The sequence below is a fragment of the Typopeltis vanoorti genome, chromosome 10 (genome assembly GCF_054136105.1).
Source record: "Typopeltis vanoorti isolate ZY-2024b chromosome 10, IOZ_Tvanoo_1.0, whole genome shotgun sequence".
Classification (NCBI taxonomy): Eukaryota; Metazoa; Arthropoda; class Arachnida; order Uropygi; family Thelyphonidae; genus Typopeltis; species Typopeltis vanoorti.
The window spans coordinates 88360236-88378051 of NC_143558.1; the positions used below are offsets into that span (position 1 = coordinate 88360236).

At 37.8% G+C, this 17816-nt stretch overlaps 1 protein-coding gene across 1 annotated transcript in view; it reads left to right on the top strand.

Moving 5' to 3' along the window:
* LOC150102572 (putative glutathione-specific gamma-glutamylcyclotransferase 2) overlaps positions 1 to 17816 on the top strand; it is an 80803-nt gene that overhangs the window by 6370 nt on the left and 56617 nt on the right. Inside the window, exon 2 of the mRNA XM_090399061.1 lies at positions 16563 to 16598. Within this exon, the coding sequence (XP_090255187.1) occupies positions 16563 to 16598 (36 nt within the window). The remainder of the gene's footprint in view (positions 1 to 16562; positions 16599 to 17816) is intronic.

Consider the following 17816-nt stretch of genomic DNA (forward strand, 5'->3'; position numbering starts at 1 on the left):
CATGCCTGCAGTGAGATCCAAACCTGCGACAACCTGTTGGTTAGCGATCGATACACTAACACTCGGCTAACCAGGCTGGCCATCTGCTTGGAAGAACACATACAAATACATGTGCATGTGTGTGTGTGTTACAAGTCTGGTATTGTAATCCCTGACAATGTCTCAGTGACTGAGATGATTTGTTGGAAGAATTAAATAACATTTTTAATTCTTTCTTAGTGCTGTTTCACTTCATTAAACCTCTAACATGAATTCCTTGAATAATTTTAGCAAAAAAAAAAAAAAAATTATATCAGCATGTATCAGATTTCAGATGCGTGTGTACACATGCACCCATGTCCATCACGGAGAGTGGGTTATTTCAAGAACTGGCTGCTGCTACTAACTGCAGTGCTGTGTGGTTGAGTTATATAGTCTATTCTGGTAAATAAATGTTATTCACTTTGTTACAGTGTCACTGTGTTATAGTGAATGTCACACAGAAGCTGTGTGACATTCACTGTAAATGACTTGCACATTCAACTACTGTCTGGAGAAGAAAAATTTATTAATAATAATAAGCAATTGATCTAAGCATTTCAGCCTCTGATTGAGAGGGAGGGCATTTTCAGGAGCATATATATAATGTATCCAGACACACAAGCTTAAAACATAGTGAACATAATTCTTACAGTTCACTGGTCACAAACTGTTATGGTGTTATTCTTTAATAGTTGTACATTTTCATTCTCCAAATGGAGAATGAAAGGGAAATGGCCCCAGTCCAGCATGGAGAGATCACATCGAGTGAGTGGTATCAGTGGAACTAGCTGTAGATCCAAAAATGAGTTGTTGTGTTTGTATGCCAATGCTAGAAGTATAAGAAACAAGGCGGATGAAATGGTTGCACTAATTGCGTCTGTGCACCCAGAGATTGTCGGAATAAGTGAGACATGGTTAGATGAGGATGACATCCTGACAGGAATAGAGATGGAAAGGTATGATGTGTTTCGTGAGGATAGAAGGGGTAAAAAGGGAGGGGGAGTGCTATTGATGATAGAGAAAGAGTTATGTCCATACAAGGTAGAGATGCAAGAGGGAAATGGGGCCAGTGGTTTTGAGGCAGTATGGTGTGAGATAGAGGTGAATAGAATCAAATACTTGGTGGGATGTTGTTATAGACCTGGTAATGTGGATGGTGGTGATAGTGAAATGTATAGTCAAATAAGCCAAGCAAATAAGAAAAGGGTGATCATTATGGGTGATTTTAATTATGGCAATATAGACTGGAATGAAGAGATAGCAACTGGAAGTAAAGAAAATGAGTTTCTTGAGTTTTTGAGGGATAACTACCTCATACAGTATGTAACAGAGGGCACAAGGGGATTAAGGGTCTTGGATTTGGTCATCTCATCGGAGGATGTAATTATCAATGAGGTATCAAATCATCCACCAATTGGTGAAAGTGACCATGAGGTGATTACTTGGGTGGTTGCCAGCAGTGCAAGGACCCCTGTGAAAAAAGGGTATATGTGGAACTACAAGGGGGGGGGTGATTATGAAGAGCTCAGGAGACAGCTTGCAGGTGTAGCATGGAATGAGGAGTTAGCTGGAAAAGAGATTAATGCAGCTTGGGGGATTTTCAAAAAATATTTAGTAGATGCAATGTTTAAATGTATACCATGGGTGAGAAGGTTAAATAAGGTAGGTGTGAGATGGATGAATAAAGAGATTAAGCATGCAATACAGAGAAAAAGTGCATTGTGGAGGCAGCATAAGAGAAGTGGAAGTAACCAATTTCATGAGGTCTACAAAGACCAGGCAAGGAGGGTGACTTGGTTAGTGAGAGTAGCTAAAGAGAGAGATATGAACAGCAGTTAGCTAATGAAGCTAAAAAGAATCCTAGGGAGTTCTTTCGATATGTAGCCAGCAAAAGAAAGAATGATTATGGAAGGATAACACTGATTGGAGGAAATGGTATAAAGACAGCTGTTGCAGAATGTGTGGTGGAGATACTTAATGAGCAGTTCATAAAGATCTTTCAATCTTGTGAATGTGACTTCATGGAGAGATTAAGAGCAGTTGATGATGGGGAGGAGAGACTGACTGTAAGTGAGCAAGAGGTGTTTGGGGAGTTGAGTAAACTAGATGTAAATAAGGCTGTGGGACTTGATAATATATCACCGCGTATTCTGAGGGAATGTGCCAGAGAGTTGACACCTGCCTTGACATATTTTTTTAATACAAGTCTTGCACTTGGTCAAGTCCCTAAAGAGTGGAAGGAGGGCAAGATTGTGCCACTTCATAAAGGAGGTGATCGAACTCAAGCATCAAACTAAAGGCCTATCTGTGTGTCAGGTGTTGTGGTTAAGTTGTTGGAGAAGCTTGTGAGAACCAGGATCCATAGTTGGGTTGACAACAATGGTATAATCTTTGATGGACAGCATGGATTTGCTAAAGGGAGGTCGTGTTTTAGTAATCTACTTACTTATTACAATAAAGTGACTGCTTCCCTGGACAGAGGAGAAGGATACACAGTAATATACTTGGATTTCGCAAAAGCTTTTGATAGAGTACCTCATGATAAGTTGACAGTCAAACTAGAGCAGATGGGGTTGGATATTAGATTAGTGCATTGGATTGGAGACTGCTATCTGATAGGTATCAACAAGTTGTGTATGGGGGTGCAATATCCAAGAAAAGGAAAGTCACTAGTGGAGTGCCTCAGGGATCTGTTTTAGGGCCATTACTATTTAACTTGTATATTAATGATATTGGCGAAGATTTGGGTGGAGATATTCAGTTGTTTGCAGATGATGCAAAGTTGGGACGAACCATAAAGAGTAGTGAAGATGTTGTGGCCTTGCAAGAAGACTTGAATAAATTGAGTGATTGGGCAAGCAAATGGGGATGCGAGTTCAATGTTGCAAAATGTAAGGTTTTAAAATTTGGAAAACAAAGATGGGATGCAGAATTTATGCTTGGTGAGAATATATATTGTTGGAAGTAGAGGAAATAAGAGATCTGGGAGTGATAGTGGATAAGGATCTAAAATTTAGGGGACACATCGCCAAAATTGTGAAGACAACACAAAGACTTCTGGGAATGATGAGGAAGACACTGACGTGTAGAAGTAGGGAGATTCTTGTTCCATTGTATAAGGCTTTGATTAGGCCACACATGGACTATTGCCCAGATTTGGTCACCTGGTTTTCAGAAGGATGAAGAGATGTTGGAAAGGGTGCAAAGGCGACTGACTAAGGTAGTTTCTGACCTCTGGAATGTCGAGTATGAGGAAAGATTGAAAAGATGTAATTTGCAGAGTCTAGTGGAGAGAAGGAAGAGGGGAGATATGATAGAGACCTACAAGTTGGTAAGGGGTTGTTATAGGATCAATGGTGGAGAAGTTCTACAGAGAATAGTGGGAGATCAGGGGAGAACCAGAGGTCATCCCTGGAAACTGTATAAAGAGGGTGTGAGTAGGGGAGTGAGAGGCAGGTTTTTTTCGTGCAGAGTTGTGAATGATTGGAATTATTATTATTATTATTATTATTCAGGCCTCCAAGGAGTCAAAAGACTCATCGAGGGAGGTCCTTCCTAAGACATAAAGTCTGTCAAGACTCACTGAGGGGAGGTCCCCCCCTGAGAAACACAAAGTCTATCATACCACTCTTTAAACTCACTGACCGTTCTCGCTCCCACCACTCCATCAGGCAATGCATTCCACGGCTCAACCACCCTCCACACAAAGAAACCACTCCTTACCCTCTTGCTCACAGATTCCTTTCGTAACTTCCAGGGATGGCCTCTTGTCATCACTCCTTCCTGCTGATCAACCAAGCGAAAGAACTCCCCAGTGTCAACCCTGTAACCACCTCTCAACAGTTTAAAAGTTTCAATCATATCACCTCTCCTTCTTCTATCCACCAAACTCTGCAGTCCACATTCTCTCAGCCGATCCTCATAACTATCCTTGTACAGTCCTGAAACCATCTTTGTCATCCGTCTTTGTATCATTTCCACAGTTAATTTATCCCCTTCAAATCCTGGGGACCAAATCTGAGAACAATAGTCCAAGTGTGGTCTGATCAGAGACTTATACAATGGAATGATAACCCTCTTATCTCTGCAGGTCAGTGTCCTTCTCATAATAGCAGCAATCCTCTGTGTTACCTTCACCACCTTTGCAATATGTCCCCTAAACTTCAGGTTTCTATCAATCATCAACCCCAGATCTCTTGTCTCCCCTACTTCCTCCAGTATAACTCCTCCCATAGAGTATGCAGCATCCCATCGATGTTTCCCAAACCTCAAGACCTTACATTTTGCTGCATTAAACTGACACCCCCATTCCTTTGCCCATCTATCTAGCTTATTTAAATCCTCTTGCAGGGTTACCACATCTGCACTATTACTAATAATCCTTCCCAGCTTCGCATCATCTGCAAACAACTGAATATCCCGCTGCAATCCACTGGCTATGTCATTGATATAAAGGTTAAACAATATAGGTCCTAGTACTGAGCCCTGTGGGACCCCACTTGTAACCCTCTGCCTCCTGGAAACTGCTCCACCATAAAAAAAAAACACAACTCTCTGATACCTATCAGACAGCCAATCCTGAATCCAGTTGACCAATCTGACATCCAGACCCATGTGCTGCAACTTAAATATCAGCTTATCATGTGGCACCCTGTCAAATGCCTTCGCCAAGTCTAAGAAAATTGCAGTATATGCCTTTCCCTCATCTAATGTTCTTGTAACTTTATTATAAAAGGCTAGCATATTGCTAAAACAAGAGCGTCCTTTCACAAATCCATGTTGATTCTCACAGATAACATTACCCTCATCAGCCCAATGCTGTACACGGTCCCTCACTACTTTCTCCAAGATCTTAACAACTACTGATGACACACAGACTGGCCTATAATTAGACACTTCCAGTCTGTTACCACCCTTATGCAATGGCACTATCTTACCTTCCTTCCATTCCCTGGGCACCTTTGCCAAAGCCAGACTTTCATTGAAAAGCCACGTTAAAGGTACTGTCAATTCCCTAGCACATTCTCTCAAAACTCGTGGCGAAATACCATCCAGTCCCACAGCTTTACTGACATCCAGAGTACTCAGTATCTGAAACACACTTTCCTCCTGTACCTCCAGACCTCGTACCAGTCCTATCCCTCTAGCATTAAAACTGACTCCTCTAGGATGAAATACTCCAATAAAGTGTTCATTGAACAATTCCACTATGTCCTCTGCATCAGTCACTCTATTCCCATTTTTATCCCACAATATCATTCTTCCACAGTCATTTCTCCTCCTACTGGCCACATAGCTAAAAAATTCCCTAGGATTTTCTTTGGATCTTAGGGCCAATCTCCTCTCATATTCCAGTTTCGCTTTCCTTACCACACTAGTCACTCTTCTGGCCTGTGTCTTATATTCTTCATGCATCTCTTCACCTATCTCCTTATATCTCTTCCATAGCCTCTTTTTCGCATGCAATTCCTGTTTAATATTGTTTGTCATCCACTTTACTCCAAATTGCGTCCTCTTCTTCACTCGTGGTATACAACTTACCATTGCTGATAACAAATATTCTTTCACAATTTCCCACGCACTGGTGATATCCCGGCCTTCCAATTCCTCCCTCCATGAAACTTCCCGAAGTTGACGTCTAAGACTATTATAATCACCTGCCTTATAATTCCATATAAGTTCCCGTCTCTTTGATACTCCTGCATGTCTATTCATTTTCCAAGTCAACACCATATGGTCACTCTCTCCAACTGAATGCCTTGCCTGAGAGTGTGGTGTCTGCAAGGAGTTTGAATGTGTTTAAGACGCGGTATGATGAGATGTGTGTGTGAGATAAAAGGACCTCCTAGATGAGTCTTTGACTCCATGAGGTCTTGTTTAATAATAATAATAATAATAATAATAATAATAAATGTAAATCTACAAATATTTTACAATGCATAGTGTGTTATTGTTTTTAGATATGTGCTTTTAGTGGAATATGCAAACTGGCCATATAAGATGCAGTTAATAGAAATACATTTCAGTATGGAATTGAGTGGAATGTATAAATGTAGACAGCTTGCCATGATGAATCCTGGGAGTTCATGTTGGATTTCTTTAGTAGTAATAATAATAATAAAGATGCCAGTAAGTTTTCAAATAAGCTATATGCATATACCCTCATTTATTTTTTGTAATGTAACGTGACAGTTGCCGTTGAGGAATACTGACAATTCCTGACTGCATTTATTCCTAATCAACAAGTTTTTATTGATATATATATACCAACATCTGTGGAAATTGAATCATTTGACATTGTATCTGATGTGATGTTAATTGCCACATACAAAATAACATGTTTTGAGCACTACACTGCAGTTCTGTAACATTGTGCCAAGTACTGCTGCACCTAATTGAAGCGATCCATGATACATATACAGACAACATGATTGCAGTAAAAGTTGATGGAAGAATCTAACCTATAAACAGGGGAGTAAGGCAAGGCTATAGCCTGTCACCCATTCACAATCTATATGAATTCTGTTGGAAGCTCACAGTACATGGTTATATCCCAATTAACAAATGTACTAATATAGACACAAGACTATTTGCAGATGATCAGGCTATACTTGCAACCTCTGAAACTGATTTGCAGTACTCTATCCATCATCTTAATCTCATAGTAAAAAAATTTAATATGGAAATTTCAAAAGAGAAAACAAAGGTACTTGCCTTTAAGGGAAGAGAACCAATAAGAAGTAAAATCTGTTTAGACAATACAGTTATTGAACAAGGCACCTCTTTCAAATGCCTTAGATATCACCTAACCTACAGAGAAGAAAAAGACAGAAATGAAAATTAAATTTCAGTAGAGCTTTAAATATGATAAATCAAGTTTTTAAACCTTCGAAGGTACAAAAACATACTTGGATTGTTGACTTATGGAAATGAGGCATGGACTATCAAAAAAGGAGATGAGAGAAGAATAACTACAGCAGAAATGAGATTTATGTGGAGAACTGCAGGATACACCTTGTTAGATCATAAAAGAAATAAAGAAATCATGGAAGAAATGAATGAACAACCAACAATAGAATATATCCACAACTATAGATGGAAATGGAAACAGCACATTGGAAGAATGGACAATAGTAGAATCATGAAACAAATCCTTGAATAGACCCGTGGAGAAGAGATCAGTTGGAAGACAATATAAAAGATGGAATGAGACTGTAACAGGCCCCGAGGCCTAATACAAGATAGGAAGATGATGATGATGACTGCCGTTCTGTAACAAATTTAGGGCAAGTACTGCTGCATGCCTTGGTATTGTTAAAATGACTCATCCTTCAGAACAGGAAAACCATTAGAACAAAATCTGGCCAAACGTCAGGGAATCAATCCCTGACGTTTGGCAGATTCTTCTAGGTGTGTATTCCCTGTGTGTATATGTATAGAAAGCTGAAGAGAATGTCGAGGTAACTAAGTTATTCAATTTCTGAATGCATGAAATGAGTTTGAAGGAGAATTGGATTAGTGTTAGATAGACAGGCTGCATTTGAATGGGTGTGTATTGGACATTTGGAGCAGCTGTTGTTTGCTGAGCATGTGCAGAGTCATGATAAATTGAGTGGGGGCTAAAGAACAGAGATGGAGCATCAAGTTGAAGGATAGATGGAAGACAGAGATAAGAGTGAGAAAATAATGACAGAGTAAATTGATGAATATGAGAATGAGGATGGTGAGGATATTAATGAAAACCCAAAGAAAGAAAAAAAGAAATGAGAATAGTGTGAGTGGGAAGAGAGATGTTGCAACAACTATAGTGAAAAGGTGATGGTACTGGTGGGAGATGGCATCAAAGAGAGCAGGACTTTTATGTTTCTGTCCTAATGCAAGGAGTATCCAAAATAACAGTACTGAGTTTATGGCATTCATTGAGTCGGTGTGTGATGAAAGATAATTGTTGTATGTAAAACTTGGTTGATTGAAATGATATAATAGCTGGAACAGAAATGGATGGATGTAGAATTTTCCAGAAGTAAAGAAAAAAAAAACGAGGAGAGGAATTGTGTCCACTAAGAGTGGAACTGGAGTTTCTAAGGAATAACTTATTAAGCAGCATGTGATGGAAGCAACTGAGGTTTTAGAGTGATGGATTTCGTTATATCCCACAGAATGTGAATGAAGTATTGATACTGTCACTGGTTGATGAGACTGATCATGAGGATCAGATTTGGGAGATGGCCAAACTGGGGTGGAAGGACTGTTATCAGATTGCTGGATTTAGTTGTGTTTGAATTATTGCTGAAGCAACTGAGGCTACGAGGCCAGTGTTCTTCTGAACAGTTTGTCTTTTGAGATATGATAAACCCCAGTTTCTGAAAGAAGAAACCTGCCACTTAAATATGAACCAGCATAATGGGCTATCTTGAAGAAGGCACATCTGGAATTCTAAGGTGGCAATTATGGGGAAGCACCATGATAAACTAACATCTGTACCGTGTGTAGAGAGAGAGAGAGAGAGAGAGATGTGAGGAAAAGAGGCTGACAGAGTATGGGGAGGAGGCGGAGGGGATCCTCTGGATCCCCTCCGCCTCCTCCCCATACTCTGTGACCAAGATGATAGCAGGTCTGTGGAATGAACCTTATGAGAATAGGTTGAAGATTTGTGGGTTGCAGAAATTGATTGATAGGTGGAAAAGGGGAGATATGATTGAGACATTCAAATTGCTAAAGGGTTTCTATAGGATTAATTCAGAGGATATTTTTGAGAACAGGACTGGTGGTGGGTGAACTAGCGGACACCTATGGAAGCTGGGCAAGAATGTGGTTAGCAAGGGTGTTATAGCTGGGTTCTTTACTCTTAGAGTGGTACATGAGTGGAATAAGCTGCCAGAGTCTGTTGTGGGTACTATGACGGTGAGTGTGTTCAAGGCAAGGTATGATAGATACTGTGAGAATGTCGTATAGTTGTGTGGACATGATGTTTAGGGCCTCCCTCAATGAGTCTAAGGACTCCCTGGAGTCACCTCTAATAACAATACTAATACTTATTTGCTCGGGCATATTATACTCATTCATACACTCAACTGCCTCCCTAAGGTTGCATATCTACTCTCCCCCCTTTAATAAATCTAGTTTCCCTGATTCTGCACATCCACTTCATTCAGTAACACTTTTTCAAGTCTCCTTACACCGAATCCATTCAAATGCAAACCATCCATCTTATATAGATCCTTTCACCCATCGAACTCACTCCACACGTCCACAAATTCCACACCACTCATCCTGCATAACCCACGCATAAAGTCATTTGCAATTATGGCCCTCCTAAACTCTTCACTGTCATACCGCAGCAAAAGACTAATCATTCTAACTCTCTCACTCTTCTCTTTTGCTACCTCAAACAATTCCTTCAAATCCTTTATCATTTCCATTTTATCTCCTTTCAAATCATTCATACCTGCCACCACTATCATTTCTTTCACCCTTTGCTTTTGCTCCCTAATAGACTCACGTCCTTAATGGTTGCACCAGGTTGGTACGATTTTGTCAAATTCTCTATTATCACACCTCGTACTAACGAATCTCCATATATATATATATTCATAAAATAAACCATCAACTTCATCAATTGCATCAATTGACAATTAAATGAAATGTAGTTATAATTTATTACCTACATATATGGAATGATCTTCACTTGTACAACGGTGAACTGTTGAGTTACACTTAAGTATAGAATGTACACGTTATAGTTTTAGCACTATTTTCACATTATTTTAATTAGAATTTATATTGTTTTTAGTATCTACTGATTAAAAATACACTTTTCTTGCTTTCATATTTGCAAAATCAGAAATTAGGTCTGCATAGTCTAATTTCTGACCGATTTAGTAAGTAAGTAAGTTTTAATAAGATTCAGTTTTGAGAAACTACGCTCACCACTTGCACCTGTCACAGGCAATGTCAGTAATATTCTTAGGGCGACAGCGACATTCAGAGCAAAGTTATTTTCAACAATAAAATGAAGAACTTCAATTGGCGGCGTATTTTCTGGTACTAATTTGGACACTACTTTCAGTTCATCACACAGCTCAATTGCATCGATGTCTCTATTTTCTTCGACGGCTTCTAGGTTTTTACAATTGTCTGAGAGGTCATTTGTTGTCTCAGATTTTAATTTAGAGATGTTATATAAAAATGAAAAATGTGAACTGTGATGTTCCAATTGCTCGAACCTTTCTTCAGTAGAATTAGTTGCAACTTCAATAATAAAAAAGAAAAACTCAACTTTGAATTTTGTTTTGGGATCTAAAATAGGTTCATCTCTTGCTTCATAATCATGTTGCTTTTTCTACTGACGCAATTTGGTACTTTCGAATGTTGGTTTCAAATCAGCATCAGCTTCGACTTTCTCAACTAATGTTGTAGCATCGACAAGAAAATTTTGATATGATTTATCATTTCTGAGATCTTAAGACTTTTGAGAACATTACCCAATGTTGCTATGGCACTAGACAATTCCATCTTTATGCTTTGCAACAGTTTACTTGCAATTAATTTCATTTAAAACATAGTGCCATATAACCAGATAGCATAAAAATTTAAAGTCTAAGTTTTAGAGCAAGAGTTTCAGCTTCATGTCTTGCCATTTTGTCTACTAACTCATCATGAGCAATTTCTATCAGTGCATAATAAAACTCCTCAATATAGTATTTTAAAGGACGAATAGCACTGAGTCTAGATTCCCAGCGAGTTGTACTTAATGCCTTGGGCATTAGGGTTGTAATATGTGTCATAAGGATTCCCCAACACAGCGTTCACGCTGAGAAAAACACATACAATTTCTGAACCGTTTCAAAAAATGAAATCCCTTCTCTAGATGACATTGGAGCATCATTGACCACTAAGTTGAGAGAATGAGAACAGCAAGGGATATAAAAAGCTCTTGGGTTCAAGTCCCTAATGCGTTGAATGCTTTCCTTTCATGTTTGACCCATTGTCATAACCCTGGCCATGCATGTTTGTGATTGGAATATTCATGTCTGATAATTTTCTTACGATGCATTCAGTTAACGCTGAGCCTGTAGTGGCTTCTACAGGAATGAAACCAAGAAAATGCTCATGAATGTTGATATCAGTTGGATCCGTATTAACAAATCTTACAATTAGTGTTAATTGTTCAATATGGCTTACATCGGGAGTACAGTCTGCAACTATGCTGTAATATTTAGCTTTCTCAACCATAGAAATTATTTGTTTTTTTATGGTTCCAGAGAGGAGAGCAATCAATTCATTTTGAATATTTTTCCCAAGATAATGTTGGGCCGAACCATAAGCTACTCTTATTAAATGTTCAGACATAGCACTGTCAAATCTGGCAATCAGTTCAACAAGCTGTAAAAAATTTCCATTGTTAGGGTCATATAAATTATCAGATGTTCCACGAAATGGTAAGCATTGTTGGCCCAAGAACTGGACGACAGCAATTAGGCGTTCTATTATGCTCCTTCAGTGCCGAATTTCTGAATTTAATAACTTTTGTTGCATTGAATCAATTGTCTGTTCTAATTTAAGCCTGGACGATAATTCAATCCACTTTTTATGGGATTCCAAATGGTTTTTAGATTTCTCGTGTTCATTAAGATACACTTACAAATGACCCATCAGTAGTGAATGACATTATATTACAGGAAAACAACTTACAGCAGCAACAAAATACAGAATCTTTTTCTTTTAAATACACTAACCATGATCGATTAATATGTTCTCCATTGCTTAGTTCCCTGGTGTAAAAATTTAATGAAAATTTCCTACCATTAGAGCTGTGCGGAAAAATGAAATCACTGTTTGGTTTCTCTGGCGGGTCCTTTTTTATGATTTCAGTCTTTTGGCATCGCTTAAAGAAGGATTCCATCTAGCTAGGTCAGAGTACCTATCAAGTTCATCACTTAAATCTCTAGATTCGGAAACTGTCATAACAGTCTCATTTTTGAGATTCCTTGCAATATCTATGTTACTGAGATCTGAGTTAGAAGTACTTGCCACGAGCTCAGAATCATTGGTTTCGGTACATTTACTTATTTCCTCCTGCCCTACATCAGCTCATTCAGTTTTTAGATATTTAAGTAAAGTCCTGCTATGTTTTTGAATATCACGTTCTTTTTCCAGTTTCTGTTTGCGATATTCTGCACCTGATAGTTTTTTTTCTTTTATCGGACATTGTAATCTATTTGAATATTAAAATTCTTTTAAACTCTACAATAAAATATTATTATTAGTATGGTATTATTTAGTAATTAATGGAGGTTGAAACACTGTACTAACTACTAATTTACATAAAACTCTAAAAAAATTTATCACTGTAACAGTAACTAACACTGAGCAAAATCAACTTTCCTTAATACACGCTCAAAAACAACTGAATCGTTCTGTAGATTACAGTATCGACGGCTGTTACTCAAAGAGAAGGGCTCTAGTGGAAATTTGAATTACTTCGTATATGACTCGTTTTCTAGTATACGTGTCTTACCTTAGGCAGTAATTCATATAATCGGATTAAGTTCCAAGTTCCCGTGTTTAGTTCACATGGTATGCATACATGATACTAAGAATTAGCATGAATAACACAACTAACAACTACAAGTTTTTACAAATATATTACAATATATTATACAAAATAGTGGCACACAACAGTGTGCCACTATTTAAATTTTATAATAATATTTTAACATTTATTCTGATGAACAAAATTGGCCTTGGGAATGGCAGATTATGTTAAACTCTGAATGAGATACTATTATATTATAATTCTTCTCATTCAGAATTTAACACCAACTAACAGTGGGAAATTCAATTCATAGTAAGTTAACAAGCACAAGATGGAAATATAATATTGCATGATGAACTTTTAAATGCAGTTTTATTGCAGACTCCATTGTTGCGTATGCAAGGAATAGAGAGGAGAGGCGAGAGGGAAAGGGAAAGAGAGTAAGCAAAGAATGACTCACATAGCTTCGATTACCGAAGATCATTACGCAAGTATCATTGGTCGACGAATTGTCGGAAATAGAAACAGCATCATGGATATAATAAGTCACTAGTCAACTTATTATAAAAACTGCGATCTTATGCAGTACTATTATTATTTATTCCACATCTTCATTTTATTCACTTTCATTTTGCCCCCGCCCTCCAAAAAAAAAAAAAAATTGCTGCCCCATGCAAATGCACGCGTTGCACCGTTGGTAGAGCCATCCCTGCTCAAACTCCTGGTCCCCTCCATCACATGTAGTTTCAGATAATTATCTCTTTGTAACAGTATAAACTCCTTCATTTTCATCTTACCATGCACCCTTTCCTCCCTTCAATCTACATCCCCATAGTAGAAGTTTCCCCACCCTACCCATAATAACTTCCCAGCCTGTGCTCAATTTTTGGCTATTGCATCTTTCTGTGCAACCCCCTCCACACTCCCCCATGGTCTTTCACAGCCAATAATATGTTTTTCTTGTTGGCTTCTGTCTTGCACGAGACAGCTTCAAATTATTATTATCCCAAGACCTCGTGGAGTCACAGACTCATCTAGGAGGTCCTTTCTGTCATACACACAGCTCATCATACTGCACTTTAAACACATATTCAAATTTTCTGCAAATACCATGCTCTCAGGTAATGCAATCCAATCATTCACAGCTTCCATGAAAAAAACTTGCTTCTTACACCCTCCTTATACAGCTTCCAGGGATGACCTGGAAGCTGTATAAGGAGGGTGTGAGAATTAAGAATGTTCTCTCCCAATCTCCCACCATTTTATGAAAAACTTCAACATCAATCCTATAATAACCCTTTACTAACTTGTATGTCTCTCATATTGCCCCTCTTCCTCCTATCCACTAGATTCAAATTGCATCGTCTCAACTTTTCTTCATATTCAACATTCCAGAGATCAGAAACTATTTTGGTCAATCACCTCTGGGCCCTCTCTAACATCTCTTCATTCTTTGAAAACCAGGTGACTAAATATGTGCACAGTAGACCACATGTGGCCTAATCAGAGCCTTATACGATGGAACCAGAATCTCCTTACTTCTACAAATCAATGTCCTCATTAAGTTAGTGAGGAGATTTTATCAGATTAATACAGAGGGGATTATAACGATAGTGGAAGGTGCATGGGAATGAACTAGAAACCATTCCTTGTGTTAGATGTGGTGAAGAGAGAAAGGAGTGCAGAGTAATGTCCAAGGAAGCATTTGCTGTTGCATTATTAAACTTCTTATTTACAAAACCTATCATTTGGTAGTTCACGAGAAAAACCAGTATACAATTATCACAGATAAATTCGAGATAACATCTGAACCAAAAAAAAAAAAGATTTGTAGTTGGTGGGATGGATTTTCCCATCAGATCAGCAAGTAGTAAATAACATGCAATATAATATTGCTATTGCATGAAATGGAGACATTGAGAGATTCACTTAATTGGAAGTTTATTTGTAGGAAATAAGAATTTTAATTTAATGTTTTTAATGTAAGAGTAAAAAAAAATTAGTTGTTTTGCTTGAAATGTGTGAGTTTTTCTATTTTTAGGTAAAGCTTCTTGATAATAGTTGGAAGGGGACCAATCGTTCGATGCTGTTGGCACACTCTCCCTCGATGAGTCTTTGGACTCCCTGGAGGTGTCAAATAATAATAATAATAATAATAACACATGATGGTGGCTCATTGCTCTCTCTCACTTCATTGCTCAAACAGAAAGGACGACATACTGGGTGAATGAAAAGAACACTGTAACTGCAATAACAGCTGTTGATGAAACTGTATAGGGAATTTTAGAACATGATAGTGGGTAACAAATTGTAAAGCAGGAAATTATTATTATTATTATTATTATTATTGGACCTCCAGGAAGTCCAAAGACGCATCGAGAGAGGACGCCTACTCTACAGCTCTCTGTCTCCACCACTCAACCACCAACTACACCAACAGCATCTACCGCCCACCACCACTAGTATTTCCACAGACAATCACAAACATCCATGCCCACGGCGGGATTCAAACCTGCAGCCTTTTGGCTGGAGAGCGGATATGCTAACCACATGGCCAACCATGTTTGCAGCCATCATCATACTGAAGATAATACTAGCCTCAGTTCCATGATATTTGTTACTAGATGGGAAGGATATTGGCAGTGCTTGGGAAGCATTGAAAAAATACTTAAATGGTGCACTATCAGGATATGTCCCACGAGTTGGAAGAATAAATAGGATCAGAGTGAAATGGATGATATGCTATCTTATAAAGAAAGAGATTCTTAAGAAAATGATGATGTGGACAGAATGCCATGCATATAAGGATGATGTCAGTTATGAAAATTACAGAACTAAGGCCAGACAAGTTACAAATACTGTACAAAGAGCTAAGTCTGAAAAAAAAAACTGGTTTTGTGAGCCAAGGAAGAATTTTGTTGTTATGCTGCAAGTAAAAGAAAGAACGAATGCAAAATATAAATAAATAAATAAAATAACCATAAAAAGTGCAGATGCACATAGCAGACTGTTGCTAATGGGTTTCTACTTTGCTATTATTATTATTAAATGGTATCTCCTAATGTATGCAGCACATCCACTGAATGATGAGTATAGATGCTGTGTTCAGCAGAACTTTCAGCACTGTACCCTTGACCTAGCTGTATAACTTCAGGGAAAGTCATGTTTGAGTAACTTGCTTACATGTTATTATGGTTGAGTTAGACAATGGGAATGGATTTTCTATGATTACTGGACTTGGATTTATGACAGGATACAAGCATGTTGTATAACTTAGAAGATATGGGATTGGATTATAAGTTATTAGTTTGAATAAGAGGATGGTGACTAACAGATATAAAGGAGTGTAGCATTGGAGATGTGTGTGTGTGTGTGGGAATTAAGTTGATCAGTGATGTATTCCAGGGATCAGTTTCATTATTATTCATTCTGTATATTAATGATGAAAAGTTTTAAAGGATCATGTACTAGACCTATTGTTAATCACATGGCTGACACTTATAGAAAAATTATAGAATGTATTAAAAACTATAGTGTAGTTCATCCAGTGTAGCATGGACATTATTAGAGAGAAAACAGATCATAGTGCAGAGCACTGTGACAGATTGCAGTTGTTGGGAAACTTCCCATCCCTCACCTGACCTAACCACTAACCTTTTTTGTACTTCTCTTTTTCAGTTTGAAGTTTCATTACTATGTTAAAAAGCTCATATGCTTTCAGCAAAGTAATACCCCCTCCCTCCACCTAATTTCTTTATTTTTCTACTTAACTCCCTTTCTTCTCCATAAAAGAAACCATGTTCTCTTGTGAAGGAGAGATTACTCCTCCACCACACACCCACACAAATACTACACCAGAACCCCAAGTTAAGCTCATCCTTTTTAAAATATATTATTTTTAAATGTAAATATTAGCTTTAATTTAATAATATCAACTTTCTTCTTACACTACTAAATATAACACAATAATTTTAAAATGTATATTTCTTTTTTTTTTTTGCAGCCAGGAAGAGTGGTTACATTAGTGGAAGAAGAGGGAGTAAGTATTATTTGTGTATGGTTTTTATATTTTTATTTATTTATTATTTTTTTTATGTGCGACCTGCCTACTAAGTTTAAACCCATCAAACCTATATCATAGGTAGACAAATAGGAAGATGATTCTGGTTCACCTGTTCCAAATACCACACATGGAACTTTTTTTTTAAGTCACTTCAGTCCTCCAGTAAGTAAGGTAGGAGGCAAAAATTATTTACCATCTTAAACCTTTCACAAATATTCATGATACTGTAGGATTGAGGCCCCACAGGTTGGAGATACTACCCACTCAGCCAATCAGGCCAGCATCCAAACACAGACACTTATTTCACATGAAATAAAATATGAACATGAATGAACATACAGTTAATTCTCTGAACTCATATTGACCACAATAACCTCATACTGCTGTAGTGAAATTTCTGTTGAATAGCACTGTACCATATAGGACTTTGGTTGGCCAACAATACTGTGGTATCCAGAATGCCTTCAAATGTCAGAAATACATTTGCAAGTTAATTTATAGCTGTTGTTCTCTTGTAACATATATTTTTGTATTTCTCTTTTCATGTTATGCACCCAATGAAGTCTTCTAAGAAGATGAAACTAGTAGTTTGTTTAAATAATAAATTGTTTTTACCAGTGCTTTTTTTCTGGAAAAAAAGGTGCCGGTACTCACCATGAAGATGTTATTACAACAACTACCACACTTTTAACATAGCCTCGATATACCCTCGTCGTCTCTAGATCACTTCTTGATTTTGGTATCACCTGCAGAACGACAACCTCAGAGCAGCCACGAGTCCACATATTTGCTAGAGTTGAACTGAATGAGAGGAGGCCCTGATGAACATCAGTGCAGAAGTTGTCTGTACAAGCAGAGATGACCTAGATGACAAGTTACTATAAGATTCATCTGAGAGAAACCCCTTTCACATTCACTGGAAGATATTGCAATTGTGCCCAAAGTGTGCATTAGAGGAAGTAGTATATTCGGGACTTTATTTTCTTGAAGATATTCACGGAAGCCACGAACTGCTTCTCTTTCATTCAAGCAAAATTTACTTGCTAACTTTTTAATTTCAGCTTCACCAAATGTCAGATGCTTCCCAGGATTTTTTGGCCAATACTTGGAATCTAAAATCTTAGCACATTCAGGCAAATCAGCATCATCTCCTTCAAGCAGACACTTTGCAACAGCTTCTTTCAGACTTTTATA